This window comes from Electrophorus electricus, chromosome 11 (assembly GCF_041902795.1).
Source record: "Electrophorus electricus isolate QZ-2024a chromosome 11, ASM4190279v1, whole genome shotgun sequence".
Classification (NCBI taxonomy): domain Eukaryota; kingdom Metazoa; phylum Chordata; class Actinopteri; order Gymnotiformes; family Gymnotidae; genus Electrophorus; species Electrophorus electricus.
Genome location: NC_137507.1, coordinates 7109027 through 7127500, shown reverse-complemented (window position 1 = coordinate 7127500; position 18474 = coordinate 7109027). Strand labels below are relative to the sequence as shown.

Below are 18474 nucleotides of genomic sequence, written 5' to 3'. Positions count from 1 at the left end.
ATGTGTGAGTGCGAGCGTGTGAGTGCGAGTGTCTGAGTGCGAGTGTCGGGAGGCATGTTTAGAGAACATTGCAGTGATGGGGAAACTTCCCAACCCCACACACATGGCGGTCTGGACCACTGGACCATGTGCACTGGGCTATGCTGTTGCCTTCTGCAGCCCAGTTTATGACCAGTGTTGCTTAGCAGGAGAGATCTGTCCATCTCTTCTTCACACACCTGCCCACAGGCCTGCCTACACTCAGTGGGCCTGTGTGATAGCCTGCGTTGAAGGCTTGTCTAGGTCTGTAGGGCAGTGTGAGAGGGAGACGTTCAGTGTGCCGTTCCCACACGCTCATGCTCCAGTCTTTTACTTGGACCACACAACATGCAGTTCGTTGTAATTGCCCGTCGAGTTTGGACGGATATTTCTTCAGCTTGGTGAAAGGGGTCGTCAAGAACACATGAAGAACACGTGAAGGCCGCGGAGAGCCACTGCACAAGTGCATGTGCGTCCTCTGGTCTGATGAAGTGCTTCCTTCCTCTTTAGTTAAGCAATCATGCTTCAGTAGCCGCAACTTCTTCACAGTCCCTCTAAACCGTGGGGTGTGTGGGCTGAGTGACGCAACGTTGCACAGTGGCAGAGAAACGGAAGAGAAACCGGGAAAAATCTACATAAATAAAGTAAAATACTAAAGATCCACCTATTTATATAATCTAGTTTACATATTCTTGGTTAGTGTAGGACGAATTTATATCTGAGAGTGAAACACAGCCAGTACACACACAGCCACACACACACACTCAGCACACACACACACGCCCAACAGACACACACACACACGCACGCGCACGCCACGCATACACGCCCAGCAAATCCTGTTCGTCAAAGCCTGTTCTCAGATCAGTAGGTAGTTTGTTATTGAACTGGGGTCCTGAACCAACACTGACAGACATGTTTGAAGCCTGTGAAACAGAGGAGTGGTGTGGACCGGTGTGGACCGGCTAAGTTACGAGCAATTCCGTTCAAACAGGCCTGCAGTGTGTGTGTCAGTCCACACAGTACATGTGCTGAAACTACACACTTCAGTTCTGGGGTTTTGGGTTCTTAGTTCTGGGCTTGGAATACACACATTTTAGCATTTATCCTGATCTGCAAGTCCTGACCCAACCCAATAGTGATGCCTAACCCTATAATGAGCCCTGACCCAGTAGTGAGCCCTGACCCAACACCAAACAATGCAGTGGAAAAACATGCAAGCAAATTGCACTGTTTGTCAGGGCAAAAACTGTTTATTTGCTTAAACAAAAAGTGCAACCATAGAAAATTCTCCCAATTCTCCCCTTTGGCTCTTCTTTGTCCTTTTCTATGACGGATTGACCGCACACAGCTGCAGTTCTGATGTGGGCGGGGCTCAGTTCTGATGAGGGCAAGGCTCAGTTCTGATGAGGGAGGGGCTCTGTTCTGATGTGGGAGGGGCTCAGTTCTGATATGGGCGGGGCTCTGTTCTGATGAGGGCGAGGCTCTGTTCTGCCCAGTAAATGGATTATATATATTGTTCATAAATATTTGGTATGACGTATTCATTCTAGCTCTATAGCACACATTTTTAAACTGTTGTCACATACGTAATTCTTATATGGTTTTTACAAAGCTTGTGCCATGTTATAGAACATACGCATGCATTAATGCTTTAATCATCTTAAGCAGAGTGAAAAGTAGCAGTAGTGTGTGACTGTGTTTGTGTTTGCGCTCCCTCGTTTGGCCCAGCCGTGGCTCCAACGTCTCTCTAGTGCTGGATATGAGTGCGCTGGGCTCCGTGGAACCACTGAGCTGCAGCGTCACCACGCCACGGGAACGAGCCGCGCAGGAGTACCTGCAGTCTGCCAGCCGAGTCCTCACACGCCAGCAGCTCCAAGACGTTGCACTCAACACGCAAGCTCTGCAAGTGGAGTTTGCAGTGAGCATTGCCACTCCACCACTCCACCACACTGTCACTCCACCACACTGTCACTCCACCACACTCACTCCACCACTCCACTGTCAAGCCACCACTGTCACTACTCCACACTGTCACCTTGCCACTCCTCCACACTGTCACTCCATCACACTGTCCCACCTCCACGCTGTCACTCCGTCACACTGTCACTCCACCACTTGTCCACACTGTCATTCCGTCACACTCTCACTCTATTGACGTCTCCTGCACTCTACTGAGACCATGGGATGTGTCATCTCTGACACAAATGCTTGACTTCTGGTTATTTCTTTCTCTCCACCAGGAAATCCCAATGAACTTTGTGGATCCAAAGGACCTGGATATCCCTAGTCATGGAACCAAAAACAGATACAAGACCATTTTACCCAGTTAGTATCTCACTGTCCCTCTCTCATCCTATTTCATCAGCTGCTACTGTGTCCTGGGCCATGAACACGTGTTGCTGTGTTACATGTCTGACATGTCACACCATGTGAAGAAAGTCCACCTGCTTGGTTAGACAGAGAGAGGCAGAACTAGATGCTACACGTCCAGACGGATTAATGACAGTGCTGGAGACGTACAGCACACTGGACATTATGAGACATAATGAGGGTTCAGGTTCTCTCTCACAAACTTTCTTGGTCTCCCTCTCTCCCCTTCTCACTCTGTCTCTCTCCCCCTCAATCTCTCTCATCTACACTCAATCTTCTTTTTCCTGTCAATCTCTCCCACGCTCTGTCTTTTTCTCTCACTCTCTCTCTCTCTATCTCTCTATATCCTCTCACCATTCACTTTAATTTATTTCAAGGTGCTTTATTGGCATGACAAATAATAGTGCCTTTATATTACCAAAGTTGGTGTGAAGTTTGTGTTAGGAAGAACTCTACATTAAATTACATCTAAATTAAACTCTACAGTACATTATATGAGAGAAAAAACAGCCATCATAAATAAAGTAGGACGTTTGGGTTATAGTGAAACAGGTAGGGTTTGTGTGTGTGTGTGTGTGTGTATCTATTTGTGTGTGTGTGTGTGTGTGTGTGTGTGTGTGTGTGTGTGTGTATCTGTGTGTGTGTGTGTGTGTGTTTGTGTGTATCTATGTGTGTGTGTGTGTGTGTGTTTGTGTGTATGTGTGTGTGTGTGTGTGTGTATCTATTTGTGTGTGTGTGTGTGTGTGTGTATCTATGTGTGTGTGTGTGTGTGTCTTTGTGTGTATCTATGTGTGTGTGTGTGTGTGTGTGTTTGTGTGTATCTATGTGTGTGTGTGTGTTTGTGTGTATCTATGTGTGTGTGTGTGTGTGTGTGTTTGTGTGTATCTATGTGTGTGTGTGTGTGTGTGTGTGTGTGTATGTGTGTGTGTATCTATGTGTGTGTGTGTGTGTGTGTATCTATGTGTGTGTGTGTGTGTGTGTGTGTGTGTGTATCTATGTGTGTGTGTGTGTGTGTGTGTGTGTGTGTGTGAGTGTGTGTGTGAGTGTGTGTGTGTGTGTATCTATGTGTGTGTGTGTGTGTGTGATGAGGTGGTGGTAGATGAGGTGGTGGTGTGCTGGTAATGTCCAGTTCTCCCTGTCTTCCCCCAGCAGTTTAGGTCGTTTCTGAGTCTCAGAGATCCTGCTAAATCTGGGACATTTACGTTCATGAATCTCCTTGAACGTTGAGCCTTCCGTTAGAAGTGCAGCTCTGTTTTGACTTCATGTTCTTCTCACTGTTGACAAACTTTGTGCTCTTTTAGAGTTTCTTGTGTCTGCTGTTCTCCATAGCCAAACACTGACCCCTGACTCTGGAAGTCACCATGGTTACCATGCTCACCGTGTTCAGGCAGTCTGCCATGGTGTAGTCTCTCATTAGGACCAGATAACATTGCATTTTATATTGTGATTTTATTTGAGATTCCCAATAATTTGCATATTTTTTCTTTAGATGTTTTGTAATTTGGTCCATTCTGATCAGGTGTGTTGTTTTGCTCTGGTTCTGAGCCTGTAACTGGGGGTTTATAATAGTGTGAGTGTTCATAGTTATGATGGCCCGAGTAGGTTGCACAGACATATGTTTATTGACACATAACGTATATGGCAACAGCACTCACACATAACATAAACGGTTAACATGACACTGGCATGAACACTAATGATGGCAACACGAACATATCTGGTTAATATGAATACACATGTGACTAGCAAAACAAACAATGACCAACACTGAGGCACACATCAACAGTTTAAATACACACAACATTAAACCAGGTGCAGGTGTGTGCTATCATGGGAGCATGGTCACAAACAACACAAAGTGACTTCCACTGCATGCCGTGGGCCGTACCATGTGACCAGTGGCAAGAGGAGCATTCCATGACAACAATGGTGTGACTCGGGGTTTATAATGGTGTGAGTATTTATAATGGTGTGACTAGGGGGTTATAATGGTGTGAGTGTTTATAATGGTGTGAGTGGGAGGTTTATAATCGTGTGAGTGTTTATAATAGTGCGAATGGGGGTTTATAATGGTGTGAGTGTTTAATGGTGTGAAGGTTTATAATGGTGTGAATGGGGTGGTTATAATGGTGTGAGTGTTTATAATGGTGTGACTAGGGGGTTATAATGATGTGAGTGTTTATAATGGTGTGAGTGAGTCTTCATAATGGTGTGAGGGGGGTTTATAATGGTGTGAGTAAGTCTTTATAATGGTGTGAGTGGGGGTTCATAATGGTGTGAGGGTTTATAATGGTGTAAGTAAATGTGAATGCCTTTCTCTGTATCTTTATAATGAATGGAATTGACCTAATTCTGCATGCAGAATTGTGGAGTTTGTTTACATTATGGATTTGTTTACAAAATTCAGCATGCAAGGACGTAATTGGGTGTTTGTCCTATTTGCCAAATTCTTGATTTGTAAGTGGACTCCACGCTTCACTGCCAAATAGCGCAATTGGGTCAATAATTGATTCAAATAATTTTAGCCAAATTATAATTGGAATTTTCACAAATATTTGTCATGTCATCTATGGCATAAAGAGCTCTGTCCTTCTTCTCGGAGTTCATGCACTGCTTGGCTAGTCTCTCTCTCTCTCTCTCTTCCTCCCTCCTCCTTCTCTTTTTACATCTGGAAAAGCGGCTCATAAGTACTTATGTTGCTTCCTTCCTTTAGCTGTTTTCATGTTTAGTTAGGTTTTGCCTGATTTGGACCTGATTTGGACAACTGTAGGGTTTGACTTGGCAATACTGGGTGACCCAAGTGCCCTGCACCCATGGCAGGTGTACGGGGTTGATTCCCACGTTTATCAGTTCCATAAGGAGGTCGTGGGTCATGTTCTCCACAGGAGGGACGGAAGCCACCGTCCCTGTACTGTGGTAAAGCACTCAGTCGGGCGTGTGTTTTCTCCATTAACGTCCTTTACCAGGCATATTACCCCATGCCATAACACAGCACAATAATGTACAACTAAGTGTAAAGTTACTGTGTGCAGTTGCTGAAAATCAATCAATCCATCAATCAAATCCTGACCTTATTTTGCATGTAGTGCACCTTTCCACAGAACTGGCACCTCAGACAGTTATTTAGGTATTGGGTTTTGAACCCTGTGTTGGGGAAACATCTGGGGAAACATCTTTTAAATACAAGTCCTAGAATTGTTTTGTCCCTTGTGTATTTTAGTGGTTTTGATTACGCACACAGATCTTATGTAAATTGGCACGTAGCCCGGACTTCTTGTCCTGAAGCGACATTCCTACCTTGTCTTACCGGGGAGGGTCAAAACTCTTATGGAGGAGGGGTATTAGTAGAAAAACAAGATACAATCTTTTGGAAATGTGGTTGGGTTGTCCGTACCTACTCAACCAATGCCTGTCTTGCTATCTCACCCCTCGGCCCATCTCTAAAACTGATTGGTTCAGGAAGGCAGCTCTCATCCTAGTGGCCGAGAACGTGCCGGTGTTGACGTTAGCAAGCTCTTCCTCTCCTCCTCCTCCAACAGTACACTGGAGCTGAGAAACATCTTGTTCCCTGGCTCTGCTCCACCTCAAAGAACATCAGCGCCGTTATGTAACCTGCAGGCTTGGCTGTTTGGCTGAAAGCTTTCCATTTTGGGAACGAACTGGTCTCTGGATAAGCAGGAGAGAGACTACCTTATCAGTCCGTGCTGGGCAGTAATCCTTCTGTCCACCCAGTGAGCGTGATTGGCTCCCGGAGCAGTGGGGGGAGGGGACTGTTGCTAAGCAGTGAACTATGGCCTAAACTAAATGCCCAGGACAGTGTTTGACAAAGACGAGGGGTTTTGAAAACACGGATGCTTGTAGTGATTGTTATACACAGGAAAAGTGTAAAATACTGATGTGTTCAACTGTGTAAAACTTAGAAAGGTCCTGGTTGATGTGAGAGACTTTTTGCTCTGAAGATGTTATCAGTACCACTAGAACGTTTCTGAGATGAAGCATCAAGCATCTCAGGAGTCAAAGCAAAAACAGGATGATGTCTGTGCGTGTGTGTTAGGGTGTGTGTGTTTGTGTGTATGTCCTACAACTACTCAAGCCGATCTTGACCTTGGCCCTTAGTGCACTCATGATGAACATATGTTTTGTTTTTTTTTGTCTAAGATTTATAGGTGCACATTAACATGGACATTGAAAATAAACAGAAGGACATACAGGGACTAAAGACACTAATGTCAAAGCAGGACAATGAAAAAGTACTGAAATTAAATACACTTTGAAGTGGTTATTTTCTTATATGATGACGTACTTACACTCAGTTACATCAGTATATGTGTTTGTCCATTTAAACCACTCAAGACAGAACTGTAACATACTCTGTAACCAGAACACTGCTCTGTAACTTACTGTTGTTCCATTTATTAGTACCACATCAAATCATGAAATGTTTATAATGCTAAAACAAATATCATTTCCACAGATCCTCATTCCAGAGTTGTTCTAAGGATCCGGAATACCAACGATCCTCTCAGCTGTTACATTAACGCCAACTACATACGGGTACGTCTTTATAGGAATGAGAAATCTTTCCTTGCTCATTTAACTTTAATTTTTTATACACTGGAATATCCTAAGATTTTCCAGGGAATAATTGATATTAATTTCTTGTCACTAACTGAATAAACATTACAGACCTGCTTTGTGAAATAAATCCTGAGGGAAACGTGACTGTGAACTGATGGATTTGTTACCATAGACAATAGCTTTGTCTTTACAGTCAGGCTCTTCTGAATTTGCTAACCAATCAGGTTTAAATTTGTTCATTTTTAATCCATTTACTAACTCTACTGAGTGAAAATAAATTTCTCTGAACATGCAATTAAATGTTATCTCAAAGAAAGGTCAGACATTTGTAGCCTCATATGAGTTTCAGTTGCCTAATGAAGTTGAATTTTGGTCAGTGATCTGCAGTATATCTGTGTGGATCCATGCTGGGTACACAGGCTGCACTATGCTCAGAAGTCTTTCTTAGTTGATCCTCACAGAAGCTTGTGATCCCAAGTAGAGCCGGACTACAACATGCTGAGGCCTGTGGTAGCTTTGCCGTTTTGCTTTTGTAATTCCATTGTATCCCTGTTGGAAGCAAACAGGAAAGGGAAAATCTGAGCCCTGCAGAAGTGATTTCCAGGGATCACGCACGATGCAGCGCCAATAAAAGAATTTGGTACAGAATCCCGTTCTATACGGAGAACTGAGATTTCCCAGGGAAAAAAAACACCTGCAAATCTTACATGGTTCAAGATACTGTTTCTTCTTGATTATACTCCAAACTCTGCGTGTGTTTCAACCCTCATTCCTTCATCTCCAAGGGTTACCTCAGAGAAGACAAAGCCTTCATCGCCACACAGGGCCCCATGATCAACACCGTGAACGATTTCTGGCAGATGGCGTGGCAAGACAACTGCCCCGTCATCGTCATGATCACCAAACTCAAAGAGAAAAATGAGGTGAAGCTGTGTGGAACTCCGAACGTGTTTGTTTAGCACGGTTCCGCTGAAATGGTTCTGTTCATCACTGTAATTCTCCTGCTTCTTTTTCTCCCAGAAATGTGTCTTGTACTGGCCTGAAAAGCGTGGGATTTATGGGAAGGTGGAGGTCCTCGTGAATGGCGTCAGGGAGTGTGAGCACTACACGGTGCGCTCCCTCACACTTAAAGTACGTACTGATGCCATTCAACACCTGGATAAGCTGCTCGTCTCTCTCAGTTGTGTAACACTTCCTCAGAGCCCATGGCAGTGTGCAACAGCAGGCCACGTATTAGCACTGAGCCCCCAGAAAAGACAAAGCGCCAGAATCCCTTTGTGATGAGCTGGTTTGCAACCCCACAACATAAGAGGAGGTTCTGTCGTTTGAGGAATTAAGGGTGTGTTCATACTTGTAGTTCAGGTCCCTTGACCCATACCAAACAAGAGAATGATACATTGTTACATTTTGGTCCTGGTTTGCTTAGTGTTCACACTCGCAAATTTACAATCAAACCAAAATAATTAAGGATGCACGTATGATACACTCTATGGTCTTAATGCACGTATTTGGGTTGTCTATACCTGGTGGTATTTTTACCATCAAGAAACACGGAAAGGAGTCAAAAGAGCTCCAGAAATTCCTCCGCTGCACATACCAAAGAGAAGACCACATACGTTTCCGATGCCTGTTCTAAACTGTAATGGAAAACATTTTTGTTTTCCTTGCACTCTGTTCTTTCATGCCATATTTAGTGTCACATCTTGTGTCATCATGTCCTGTGTCTGGATAGTTTAGATACCTTTGGTTTGTATTGTGTTCATATGTCACGTTCGGACCTCCCTGACATTTGTTTGTTAATTTCCTGGTTTTGGTTTCTTTTAGATTCCGCCCGCTAGTTAGTTCTATTACCTACCAGTTATTGTACTCACCTGAATTGTGTTAGTCCTCATTAGTCTGTATTTAAACCCTGTGTGTGTTCTGTCTTTGCGAAGTCTTGTTGAAGTCTTGTTTGGTATGTTTCTGAGCTGTTGTCTATCTTTATCTGGTATTCTGGTTTGTTTGATCTCTGCTTGTGGTTTGGATTGCCCCCGTTGCCTGTTCCCTCTGTTTTGGTTGCTTTGTGCACTGCTTTTCTGGATTACGGTCTTGTCTTATGTACTTTGGATTCTGTCTGTGGATGTGCTCAGAACATTACATCATACTTCAAATAAAATTTGTTTAGAAACCCAAATTAATCTAGAAATGGACTGAGACCCACCTGCCCGGGTGGTCTCGGTCCACTTATTTGGTCCACCAGAGATTGAAAAGAAGCGTTCCCACTTACTCTAATGGTGCAATCGCACCAAGCTACCAAGTCTGAACACACCCTAAGAAGCTGAACATCAATCCAGTCTGTTCCTTTCTTGTGTTTTAGTTATAGACTGTAAAATGATTTGGATATTTCATGTTGTGAGCTTGGATCTCTTTATTTTTTTATTTTAGCAAAGTGGTCAAAGCCGTAAAGTCTGCCACTACTGGTACACGTCATGGCCGGACCATAAGACCCCAGACAGTGTCGGGCCCTTGCTCCAGCTCATGACTGACGTAGAGGAAGCCAGACATGCTCTGGATGCCTGTGGTCCCATTGTGGTTCACTGCAGGTATGTCCTTTTGAACCAGCTACAATAAGATATAATGTTCTGTCCCAAAATTTTAGCTATAAGAATCTTTACAAAATCTACATTTACAAGGTCTTAGTCAGTCTATGTTTAAAACATAAAACATGGGTTGGTTTTAGTTACCCTATTTGACATTCACATATGGACATACAAACAATTAGCTACCATAAGACACATGCTTACATCAAGTCACTGATTCTCTCACAAGTTCCCACAATAGTCACACTTATTGACATACAACACATGTGATGCCAACTTTATGATACCAAAGCAAACAGGTTTTTTTTTTGGTATTTATAAACATGAGTAGCAGACGAAGAATTTCACATGAGGATAAATATAAAACAGGACTATGACCTGACTGGTCTTTATATAGCTCAGGTAAACAGAACTATGAGCTGACTGGTCTTTGTACAGCTCATGTAAACAAGACTGTGACCTGACTGGTCTTTATACAGCTCATGTAAACAAGACTGTGACCTGACTGGTCTTTATACAGCTCATGCAAAGAGGACTAGGACCTGACTGGTCTTAATACAGCTCATGTAAACAAGACTGTGACCTGACTGGTTTTTATACAGCTCAGGTAAACAAGACTGTGTCCTAACTGGTCTTTATACAGCTCAAGTAAAGAGGACTAGGACCTGACTAGTCTTTATACAACTCATGTAAACAAGACTGTGAGCTGACTGGTCTTTATACAGCTCAGGTAAACAGGACTGTGTCCTAACTGGTCTTGATACAGCTCATGTAAATGTCTTAGTTCTGTCCACACCTGGGGAAATACTTCATCATTATTCTCTAGGTTAGCGGTGGTGGCTCTTTTCTCTGGTTTTATAAACAGTGGCTGACATGATTCTCTCACCAGCTATCAACTCACCCTCTAAATTTGGTGCAAGAAAGCAGGTTTTTTGCAATAAAGATTTTTTAAATGCTTCTACCAAGTTTAAGGAATGTGGTGCTACAATAATTCAGATTTAAAGCATCATTTACAGTTGAGCACAAAGCTTAATCCAAATCCAGAAGACCCCCCTAGGTGAACGATGAGTTATCGATGAGCAAGGGCTATTAACCCCTTCATGTCCCCTTCTGTGGTTTGCAGCGCTGGGATTGGTCGGACGGGCTGCTTCATCGCCACGACGATAGGCTGTCGTCAGCTGCGTCTGGAGGGTGTGGTGGACATCCTAAGCATTGTCTGCCAGCTCAGAGCAGACAGGTACAGTAGGCAGTGGGTTTGCACCTGGCCATCAGGTGTTCAGGTTAAAATACTAATAAAAACATGTTTAATAATATTTTCACTGGAACATAATAGATTTTAGTATGCTGCTTCGGCATTGTTAGTGCCAGGTTTAGTTATTTTTACTTAAAGTGTTTCACACCCAACATTATACACACACACACACACACACACACACATGCACGCGCACGCACGCATGCATGCACCTGACATAGGCTGGTAGATTTCTCGTCCATTGCTAAATTAATGAAGTGTTTACATGTTGTACAAATGTAACATACAGTTAAGGAAATCGATCATTTACAGAGACATAATTTTAATAAGACATTTTAATAAGACCGAACGTTTTGAAGTGTCATTCTGGAGTATCATAGTTAACTTCCTAATGGTGTGTCTTAGGGGTGGAATGATCCAGACTGGAGAACAGTATGAGTTTGTCCACCATGCCTTGAGTCTGTACGAGAGCCAGCTGTCGGCAGAAACCAGCCGTTGACCCCAGACAGAGTGGAGGATGGTGGGACAGGATGCCAGTCTGGTTTCACCAGGAAGAGACGGTGGAGATGGTGCTGTTTCGCCACTCACACCAGAACACAGTCTACGTGATTCTGAAGATGATATAACCTGGAGGTTATGGAGTTAAAATCCGTCAAGATACCTGAAAGACTTCAGCAAATGTGATGTGCTCTTGTGCTCTTATCTCTGATATATGAGGACCCTTGTATGCCTCTAAGGCCTTTGTGTCCTGCTCTCGCTGTCTCACATGAAGCTGCCCTAAACCTTAACACCTCCTCTCCACTCCAACCTTCACCTTAGCCCTTCCCATTTCAACTCTGAGTGGCTGGTGGTACTAGTTTTCAACTTAAGAGTCTTTATCATTAGCACTTTTCCCACAAAGTTTAAAACTACGTTACTGTGCATAGTGTACTTGAAGACTGTTAAAAGCATCATGTCTTTTGTGAATATCTCATCAGTTATCATTAATAACTTACAAAATAATTATTCAGTGTATCAGTGGATACACTGATTATTAAACACCAACAAACATTTGGCTAAAGTTCAGCATGAATGTCAAAATCAAAGCCCTACTACATTCACAACGACTGTGAAAGTGCAGCTTTCTCCGTCAAATAAACACCAAAGTTTGTTAGTTCAAGTTTTTGTCAAAACCAAATCCAAAAAAATTTAACACAATGAAATATTACACCATATTTATTATTTGATATTTAATATTTGCTCATTTACTATTTACAAAGAGCATTTCTTAAGCCAACTCCTGTATTATTTATTTCCCATTTGTAAATGAGGGAGTTCGACAATAATGACAGTAGTGTTGTATGAATATTCAGAATTGTACTTTGTATATTAGAGATTAAATCATATAAATGTAAATGTAATACTACTAATAACGCTATTTTTATACAATTTGATCTTAATAATTTGGTAAAATTACTTTTAAGTTAGAAGTGAATGCCTTGCATTGTTACATTTCTTTGACCCTAAATATTTTGGGATTTTATTTTATTGCATAATACATACCATAAAATCACATAGTAGAACATTAATAAAAAACTGTAGTTGGACCAATGATGCATCCCCTTCAGTACAACACCCATAAAGATGTCACCAGCCCAGATACTGCTGTCAGTTATTAGACGTAAAACTAAGGATAATAGACACATTTCATATCACGTCACCCATCACGTACGCTGACATCTACTGACACTAAAGATGCTGTCTGAGGTGTTTCATTAAGAAGCTAGCTACCAACCTTTAAATGTTCACACAACAAACCACCAGAATCTCACATCAGTTACACTGAACATATTTAATATTTTGAAGAGTTTGAAAAATTTCTGAACTATTCAAATATTCTGAATAGATTATTTCAGTGACCAGAATATCTTGATGGCCTTGCAAGAAACCTTTTGATTCTGGGAGGAACTTTCTTTTACTGGGGATACAAGGACCTCCATTTCCATTTAGCTAAATACAAGCACTCAATGATGTAAACACACTCACTGGAGTTGTCAAAGAAAAACTCATAATAACAAGACTCCACAGTGTACACACACTTACTGGTAAAAATACACTCACTGGAATGAACACACTTGCTGGTTTAAACACAAATGGTTCTGACACCACCACTGACAGCAGTCCTATCACCCAACCTACACCATCACCATTATTTATCAAGCTACATGGTAATGATGCTGAAATCATGATATTAGACAGTTTGTGACAATCAACGTTGAAGAATAATGTGGAATGTTTTGATGGCAGTGCCGCCAATATCTTACAATATCTTAATTTATTGAAATGGTACAATTCAACATCTGTGAGTAGATACTGCTGTTCTCTGACTTGGGTTAGGTGGAGTTCTCTGTTCAGTGTACTGGGCTAGGTGGAGTTTCCTGTTCAGTGTACTGGGCTAGGTGGAGTTTCCTGTTCAGTGTACTGGGCTAGGTGAAGTTCTCTGTGCTGGGTTAGGTGGAGTTCTCTGTTCAGTGTACTGGGCTAGGTGGAGTTTCCTGTTCAGTGTACTGGGCTAGGTGGAGTTCTCTATACTGGGTTAGGTGGAGTTCTCTCTGCTGGGCTAGGTGGAGTTCTCTGTGCTGGGCTAGGTGGAGTTCTCTGTGCTGGGCTAGGTGGAGTTCTCTGTCAGTATACTGGGCTAGGTAGAGTTCTCTGTGCTGGGCTAGGTGGAGTTCTCTGTCAGTATACTGGGTTAGGTGGAGTTCTCTGTGCTGGGCTAGGTGGAGTTCTCTGTCAGTATACTGGGTTAGGTGGAGTTCTCTGTGCTGGGCTAGGTGGAGTTCTCTGTGCTGGGTTAGGTGGAGTTCTCTGTGCTGGGCTAGGTGGAGTTCTCTGTCAGTATACTGGGCTAGGTGGAGTTCTTAGTACTGGGTTAGGTGGAGTTCTTAGTACTGGGCTAGGTGGAGTTCTTAGTACTGGGTTAGATGGAGTTTTCTGGGAGCGTTGCTCCAAGTCTGAGCCATGGGTATGAAATCATTAAATGATGTTTAATTTTGAGATGTGTGTTGACTCTCTGCTCTTAAGGTGGTCTGACATGGAGGGTCCCAGTTTGCTCTGTTATAATATGAATAATGTCATCAACGACACGACACTGAATTTAGACCACATAGTTTTTAAAATAATATTCTTAAATCTAATCTTCACAGCACCGTTAGCAGATATATTTTAAGTACATTCTTTACATGTTGCACATGTCTGATTATCTGGGGTGGGGTGGGGTGGGGTGGGGGGCAACCTAGCTAGTAAAATGGAAAATAAAATATTCTATACATTTTTTCACTTTTTCTGGCGAGACACGTGTGTATCATAGAGAAACGTGTGTGTATACATGCTGATCTGCTTCCCTCGGCTGTGTAAAACTGCTAAGGCTGACTGAGATCCTTTTTAGGGGCGGGACAATGATTGCTGTACAATAATGAATATTTATAGGACACTTCTTTTATATTGTCAGATTTTTTTATTACAATTATTTGTGATACAAAGGTTTTAAAAAGTTATATTTGTGAATTTATCTTTGGTGTGTGTAGCATAGAGAAAGCGTCTGATCTCGTCAGTCAAAGCGGTTTTGCTGGTGTTCGCTGAAGTGTAGAGGATTTCTCCTCTAGATTCAGTTTCATGGCTCTTAGGCACAGTGACTCATTTTTCATCTTTATTGCAAATCAACATGAATGTTCAGCAAAGGAAACTGTCCAGAATAACTTCCGTAGTAGGTATTTGTAACTGGTGTAATTGTGTATATGAATGCCTTCATCATCACAGTAAGGGATGTAATCCACTGAACCCAAACAGCTAATTCGGGGTGTTTTGAACTGCCATGACTGTATAAAATACTTGATTCACCCTGCGGTCAATTCTCAAAATCAGCAAATATATTCAAGTGACTAAAATATACTGTACATAGAAACACAGTATTACAGTGTTGCCCAAGCCATAATATCTAATGTTGAGGTTCTACATACAGTGTCCATACTATGAGTCCTCTTATATCTTTAAAACTTGTAATGTGGAGAAATGTGTTTTTGTGGCTAAATCTGGGAGTTTTGCCAATTCTGACTGTCTTATACTGAACGTGTACCTATAATAGTTACTTTACTGCCATTAAACCAATTGTATCCACAGTTGTTTCTCTTGTTGATAAATCTTTTGTTTCATGGAAAACTTTACCCCACATTTTCACTCAGGCAGAATACTCAAAATGGATAAATATAGAAAAACCGAAAGTACAGCATTTGAGTGAAATCTGTACCCAAATAATTTAGAACATATTTAAATATTTAAATAAATATTTAATACTTAAATATTAGAACCTATTTAAATGAGTCTATTAACATTTTTCCCATGGTAAAAAAAATACCCCGAGTCAGGAGCTGGGTCATTGCACTGATAAAAGTCACCAAAATATTCAGGTCTGACTTATTTTTCTCCATTTGAAAAGGTTCTGTCTGCTCCTGTAGAAATTCCCTCTTAGTTTAGCTTCCATTTGACCACAGGACTGAACCCAGAAACAATGTGTGCAATATTTGATTTTAGGATAGGGAATTATACTTAGTTCTGCCTGTTTACATGTGCAGCGTAACGAAAAATAATGTTCTTAATGTATGTTATGATTCTATACAAGCATTCGAGTGAAGAGCTGTGAACTCTTAAGCCTTATCATAAAGGAACTGACAGGGCATAACACGAAGACATCTTTAAACAAAGCGGTTTGAAAAGTGTGTGTAGCTTTAACTGAGTGGCTGCTCTGTGGGGATACAGGAAGGAAAAGGGGGGTCATGCACAGATCCCACAGACAACAAAGCAGCGTGTGACCTTCAGTCCAGGGAGCAGGGAAAGTTCTGTTTCTGCGGTAGCTTCATAGCAACAGGGGAGAAGTCCTGGTCCAGCGTTTCTGTTAAAACAGCACAATCATCGTCCAGTCGGGCAGGAAGCTGAGGGACTTTTAGAAGAAAGCGTCTTGCCCTCAGAGAGTCTCATACCTCTGCTGTCTCACACCTCCGCTGTACTTGACCACATGGATCTGAACTTAAGCCTCCCTGATTGAGGATATCCGTTAGAGGCCGAACAGAGTCTGCATGCACGCAGCTCTGGCTGCTGCTGGCCGATGAGCGTGAGAGAGCCAGTTACAGGCTCCCAAGGAGGCCCGCACGGATCGAACCCTCTCCCTTTCATAGGAGTTCTGGGAAAATTATTCCAAGGTGACCATATCCACCGCATGGGGAGCCTACATTTCCACGCATCTCTGGAACTCTTGGATTATGTTTTCAAGTGTCTCTTTAAACTGAATTTCTATTTATTAACCAAGATAATCTAATCTAGCAATCAAAATGCTGAACAATAAAGCTGTTTCTGTAGCCGTTTTGGTAGCATGTGGAATTTTGGTAAGTATTTTGAACATTAGAGTTCAAGACTATTGGAACTTTTGTGCGTACTGTAGTGGTTGTGGTGCTCTGCATCTGACTCACATTAGAGACACCACACCTGATTTTTAACAATTCATTTATAAACAAAGAAAGATCAACTCTGTGATTTTAGCTACCCTCTCCATCTCTTTCAGAGTGCAGCATTCGCAGACGATCAGCTGTGTAACGTCAGCGTTAGCAGGGCTACATCCACACCAGATTCTGTAGAACTTACACTGAACATCTCCGATGCAGCATGTCAGTTCAGAGTAGCTGTCAGGGACAGACCTGACGAGGCAGCAGACTGTCATCAGGACCCGGAAAGTGGACAAGAAGTCACATGCAAAATTAGAAATTTAGACGCTGGAACCTTGTACCACTTGGACGTGATGTCAAAGACAGATGGAGAGCAGCAAAACTTCTCGCTGCCTACCAGTAAGTCTGTTTCAGTCTGAGGAGTTCACCTTAAAGCTACGATGTTCGCTGGGGGGGACTTTTATGCGCATACTGAAGCTTGTTATTTTCCATTGAGACTCTGCTAAATGTGTAGCGTTTAGTGAAAAAAGACTGCTAGGTGTGAAGTGTTTAGTGAAAAAGACTGCTAGGTGTGAAGTGCTTACTAAAAAAAGACTGCTAGATGTGTAGTATTTAGTAAAAAAAGACTGCTATATGTATAATGTTTAGTGAAAAAAAAACTACTAGATGTGGTGTTTAGTGAAAAAGACCGCTAGGTGTGAAGTGTTTAGTAAAAAAGACCGCTAAGTGTGTAGTGTTTAGCGCTCTAGACATTTGTGGGTACTAATAATTTAATGTAAGAAAAGGCCTGGAAGGTTAGCACATTGGTGATGTCTCAGTGGTGAAGACTCAAACTCACTTCTCAAGTAATGCTGAGTGCTTAAGGTACTGGACTAGTGATCAGAAGGTTGCCAGTTCAAGTCCCACCACTGCCAAGTTGCCACTGTTGGGCCCCTGAGCAAGACCCTTAACCCTCAGTTACTCAAGTTATGTTCAGTCAGAATTGTAAGTTGCTTTGGATGAAAGTATCATCTGAATACCAAAAATACTACCCAGTTTTCCACCTGGGGATGACTTTGCCCTCTTCCATCATAGCTGATACTGAAGTTGTCTAATATACTATCAAGTGTCTGCCAGACCAAAAGTTTGAAACTTGTGGAGAAAGATTCAGTGATGTTTTCACATTCAAATGCTGTTAAACGAGGTGTTTGTTTCCGTAGTCCCACCATTTATAGTGTCCAATAATTTCCACAAGACACTTTGGCAGTATAGTTTTTATGGGCAGCAATGGATTTGGATTCATACTGAGAATGTGAAGATTTAGAGAAAGTTGAGTTTAATGAGAATTTAATGGTTCTTTATAGATAGTTTAATTAGGTGAAAAGTTTGTAATTATCTAATTATTGAACAAATTTTAAAATTGAAATATTATGATTATGGCTGTTAGTCTGAATTTTAGATGTTGCTTTTTTTTATTGTTTTGTATGTTTCTAATTATTTTCTCAATAGACAAAAACTAAAAAGATTAACATTTACCTTTACATTTGTGGGATTTAGCAGACGCTCTTATCCAGAGCGACTTACAAAAGTGCTTTGTCATTTCCTCATAGAATACATCCTAGTACAGCACAGTAGGTTAGAGTGCAACATACCAATGAACTAGAATACTGCAGAAATACAGGGATGAATGCTGATCCCTAGAAGTACAAAATACATATAATCTCTCTCTCAGACAACACTCTGCAATAAACAATAAGTACTAGAGTTTTTTAAACAACATCAGTGTAATAATCAATACCCTACAATAAGTATTAATTTGGTTAGTCAATATGGGAGCAGGGTCAGTTGTCATTTATATGTTCCACAAATAGATGGGTCTTCAGTCTGTGTTTGAAGACTGCAAGGGACTCTGCTGTCCAGACAGCAAGTGGGAGTTCATTCCACCATCTTGGAGCCAGGACAGGAAATAGTCTTGATGCTTGTCTTCTATGAGACCTGAAGCAAGGTATTTCAAGCCGAGGTTCGAAGTACTCGAGGTACGGCTCGGCTTTGTAGGCAAGCATCAAGGTTTTAAATCTGATGCGTGCAGCTACTGGAAGCCAAGTAGTTACATTTACAGCATTTAGCAGACGCTCTTATCCAGAGTGACTTAGAAAGTACTTTGTCATTTACTCATAGAATACATCCTAGTACAGTACAGTAGCTTAGAGTCCAATATACC

At 41.8% G+C, this 18474-nt stretch overlaps 2 protein-coding genes across 9 annotated transcripts in view; both read left to right on the top strand.

The window, feature by feature from the left end:
* Window positions 1-14957, top strand: part of ptprr (protein tyrosine phosphatase receptor type R) — a 41692-nt gene extending 26735 nt beyond the window's left edge. For all 3 annotated transcript variants that reach the window (XM_027007504.3, XM_027007503.3, XM_027007505.3), the window contains 8 exons: window positions 1750-1939; window positions 2262-2346; window positions 6866-6945; window positions 7755-7892; window positions 7990-8100; window positions 9394-9551; window positions 10672-10785; window positions 11206-14957. In XM_027007504.3, the coding sequence (XP_026863305.2) occupies window positions 1750-1939; window positions 2262-2346; window positions 6866-6945; window positions 7755-7892; window positions 7990-8100; window positions 9394-9551; window positions 10672-10785; window positions 11206-11299 (970 nt within the window). In that variant the 3' untranslated portion in view covers window positions 11300-14957. The remainder of the gene's footprint in view (window positions 1-1749; window positions 1940-2261; window positions 2347-6865; window positions 6946-7754; window positions 7893-7989; window positions 8101-9393; window positions 9552-10671; window positions 10786-11205) is intronic.
* Window positions 14958-15695: 738 nt separating this feature from the next.
* ptprb (protein tyrosine phosphatase receptor type b) overlaps window positions 15696-18474 on the top strand; it is a 36507-nt gene continuing 33728 nt past the window's right edge. For 2 of the 6 annotated variants that reach the window (XR_014126108.1, XM_081723604.1), the window contains exons 1-2: window positions 15697-16217; window positions 16394-16673. Coding sequence is in view for 5 of the 6 variants with exons in the window: in XM_081723604.1 (XP_081579730.1) it covers window positions 16164-16217; window positions 16394-16673 (334 nt within the window). In the remaining variant the exon portion in view is untranslated. Of the gene's footprint in view, window positions 16218-16393; window positions 16674-18474 lie in introns of all 6 variants that reach the window. The other 4 variants (XM_081723601.1, XM_027007498.3, XM_081723603.1 and 1 more) reach the window with 3 other exon arrangements.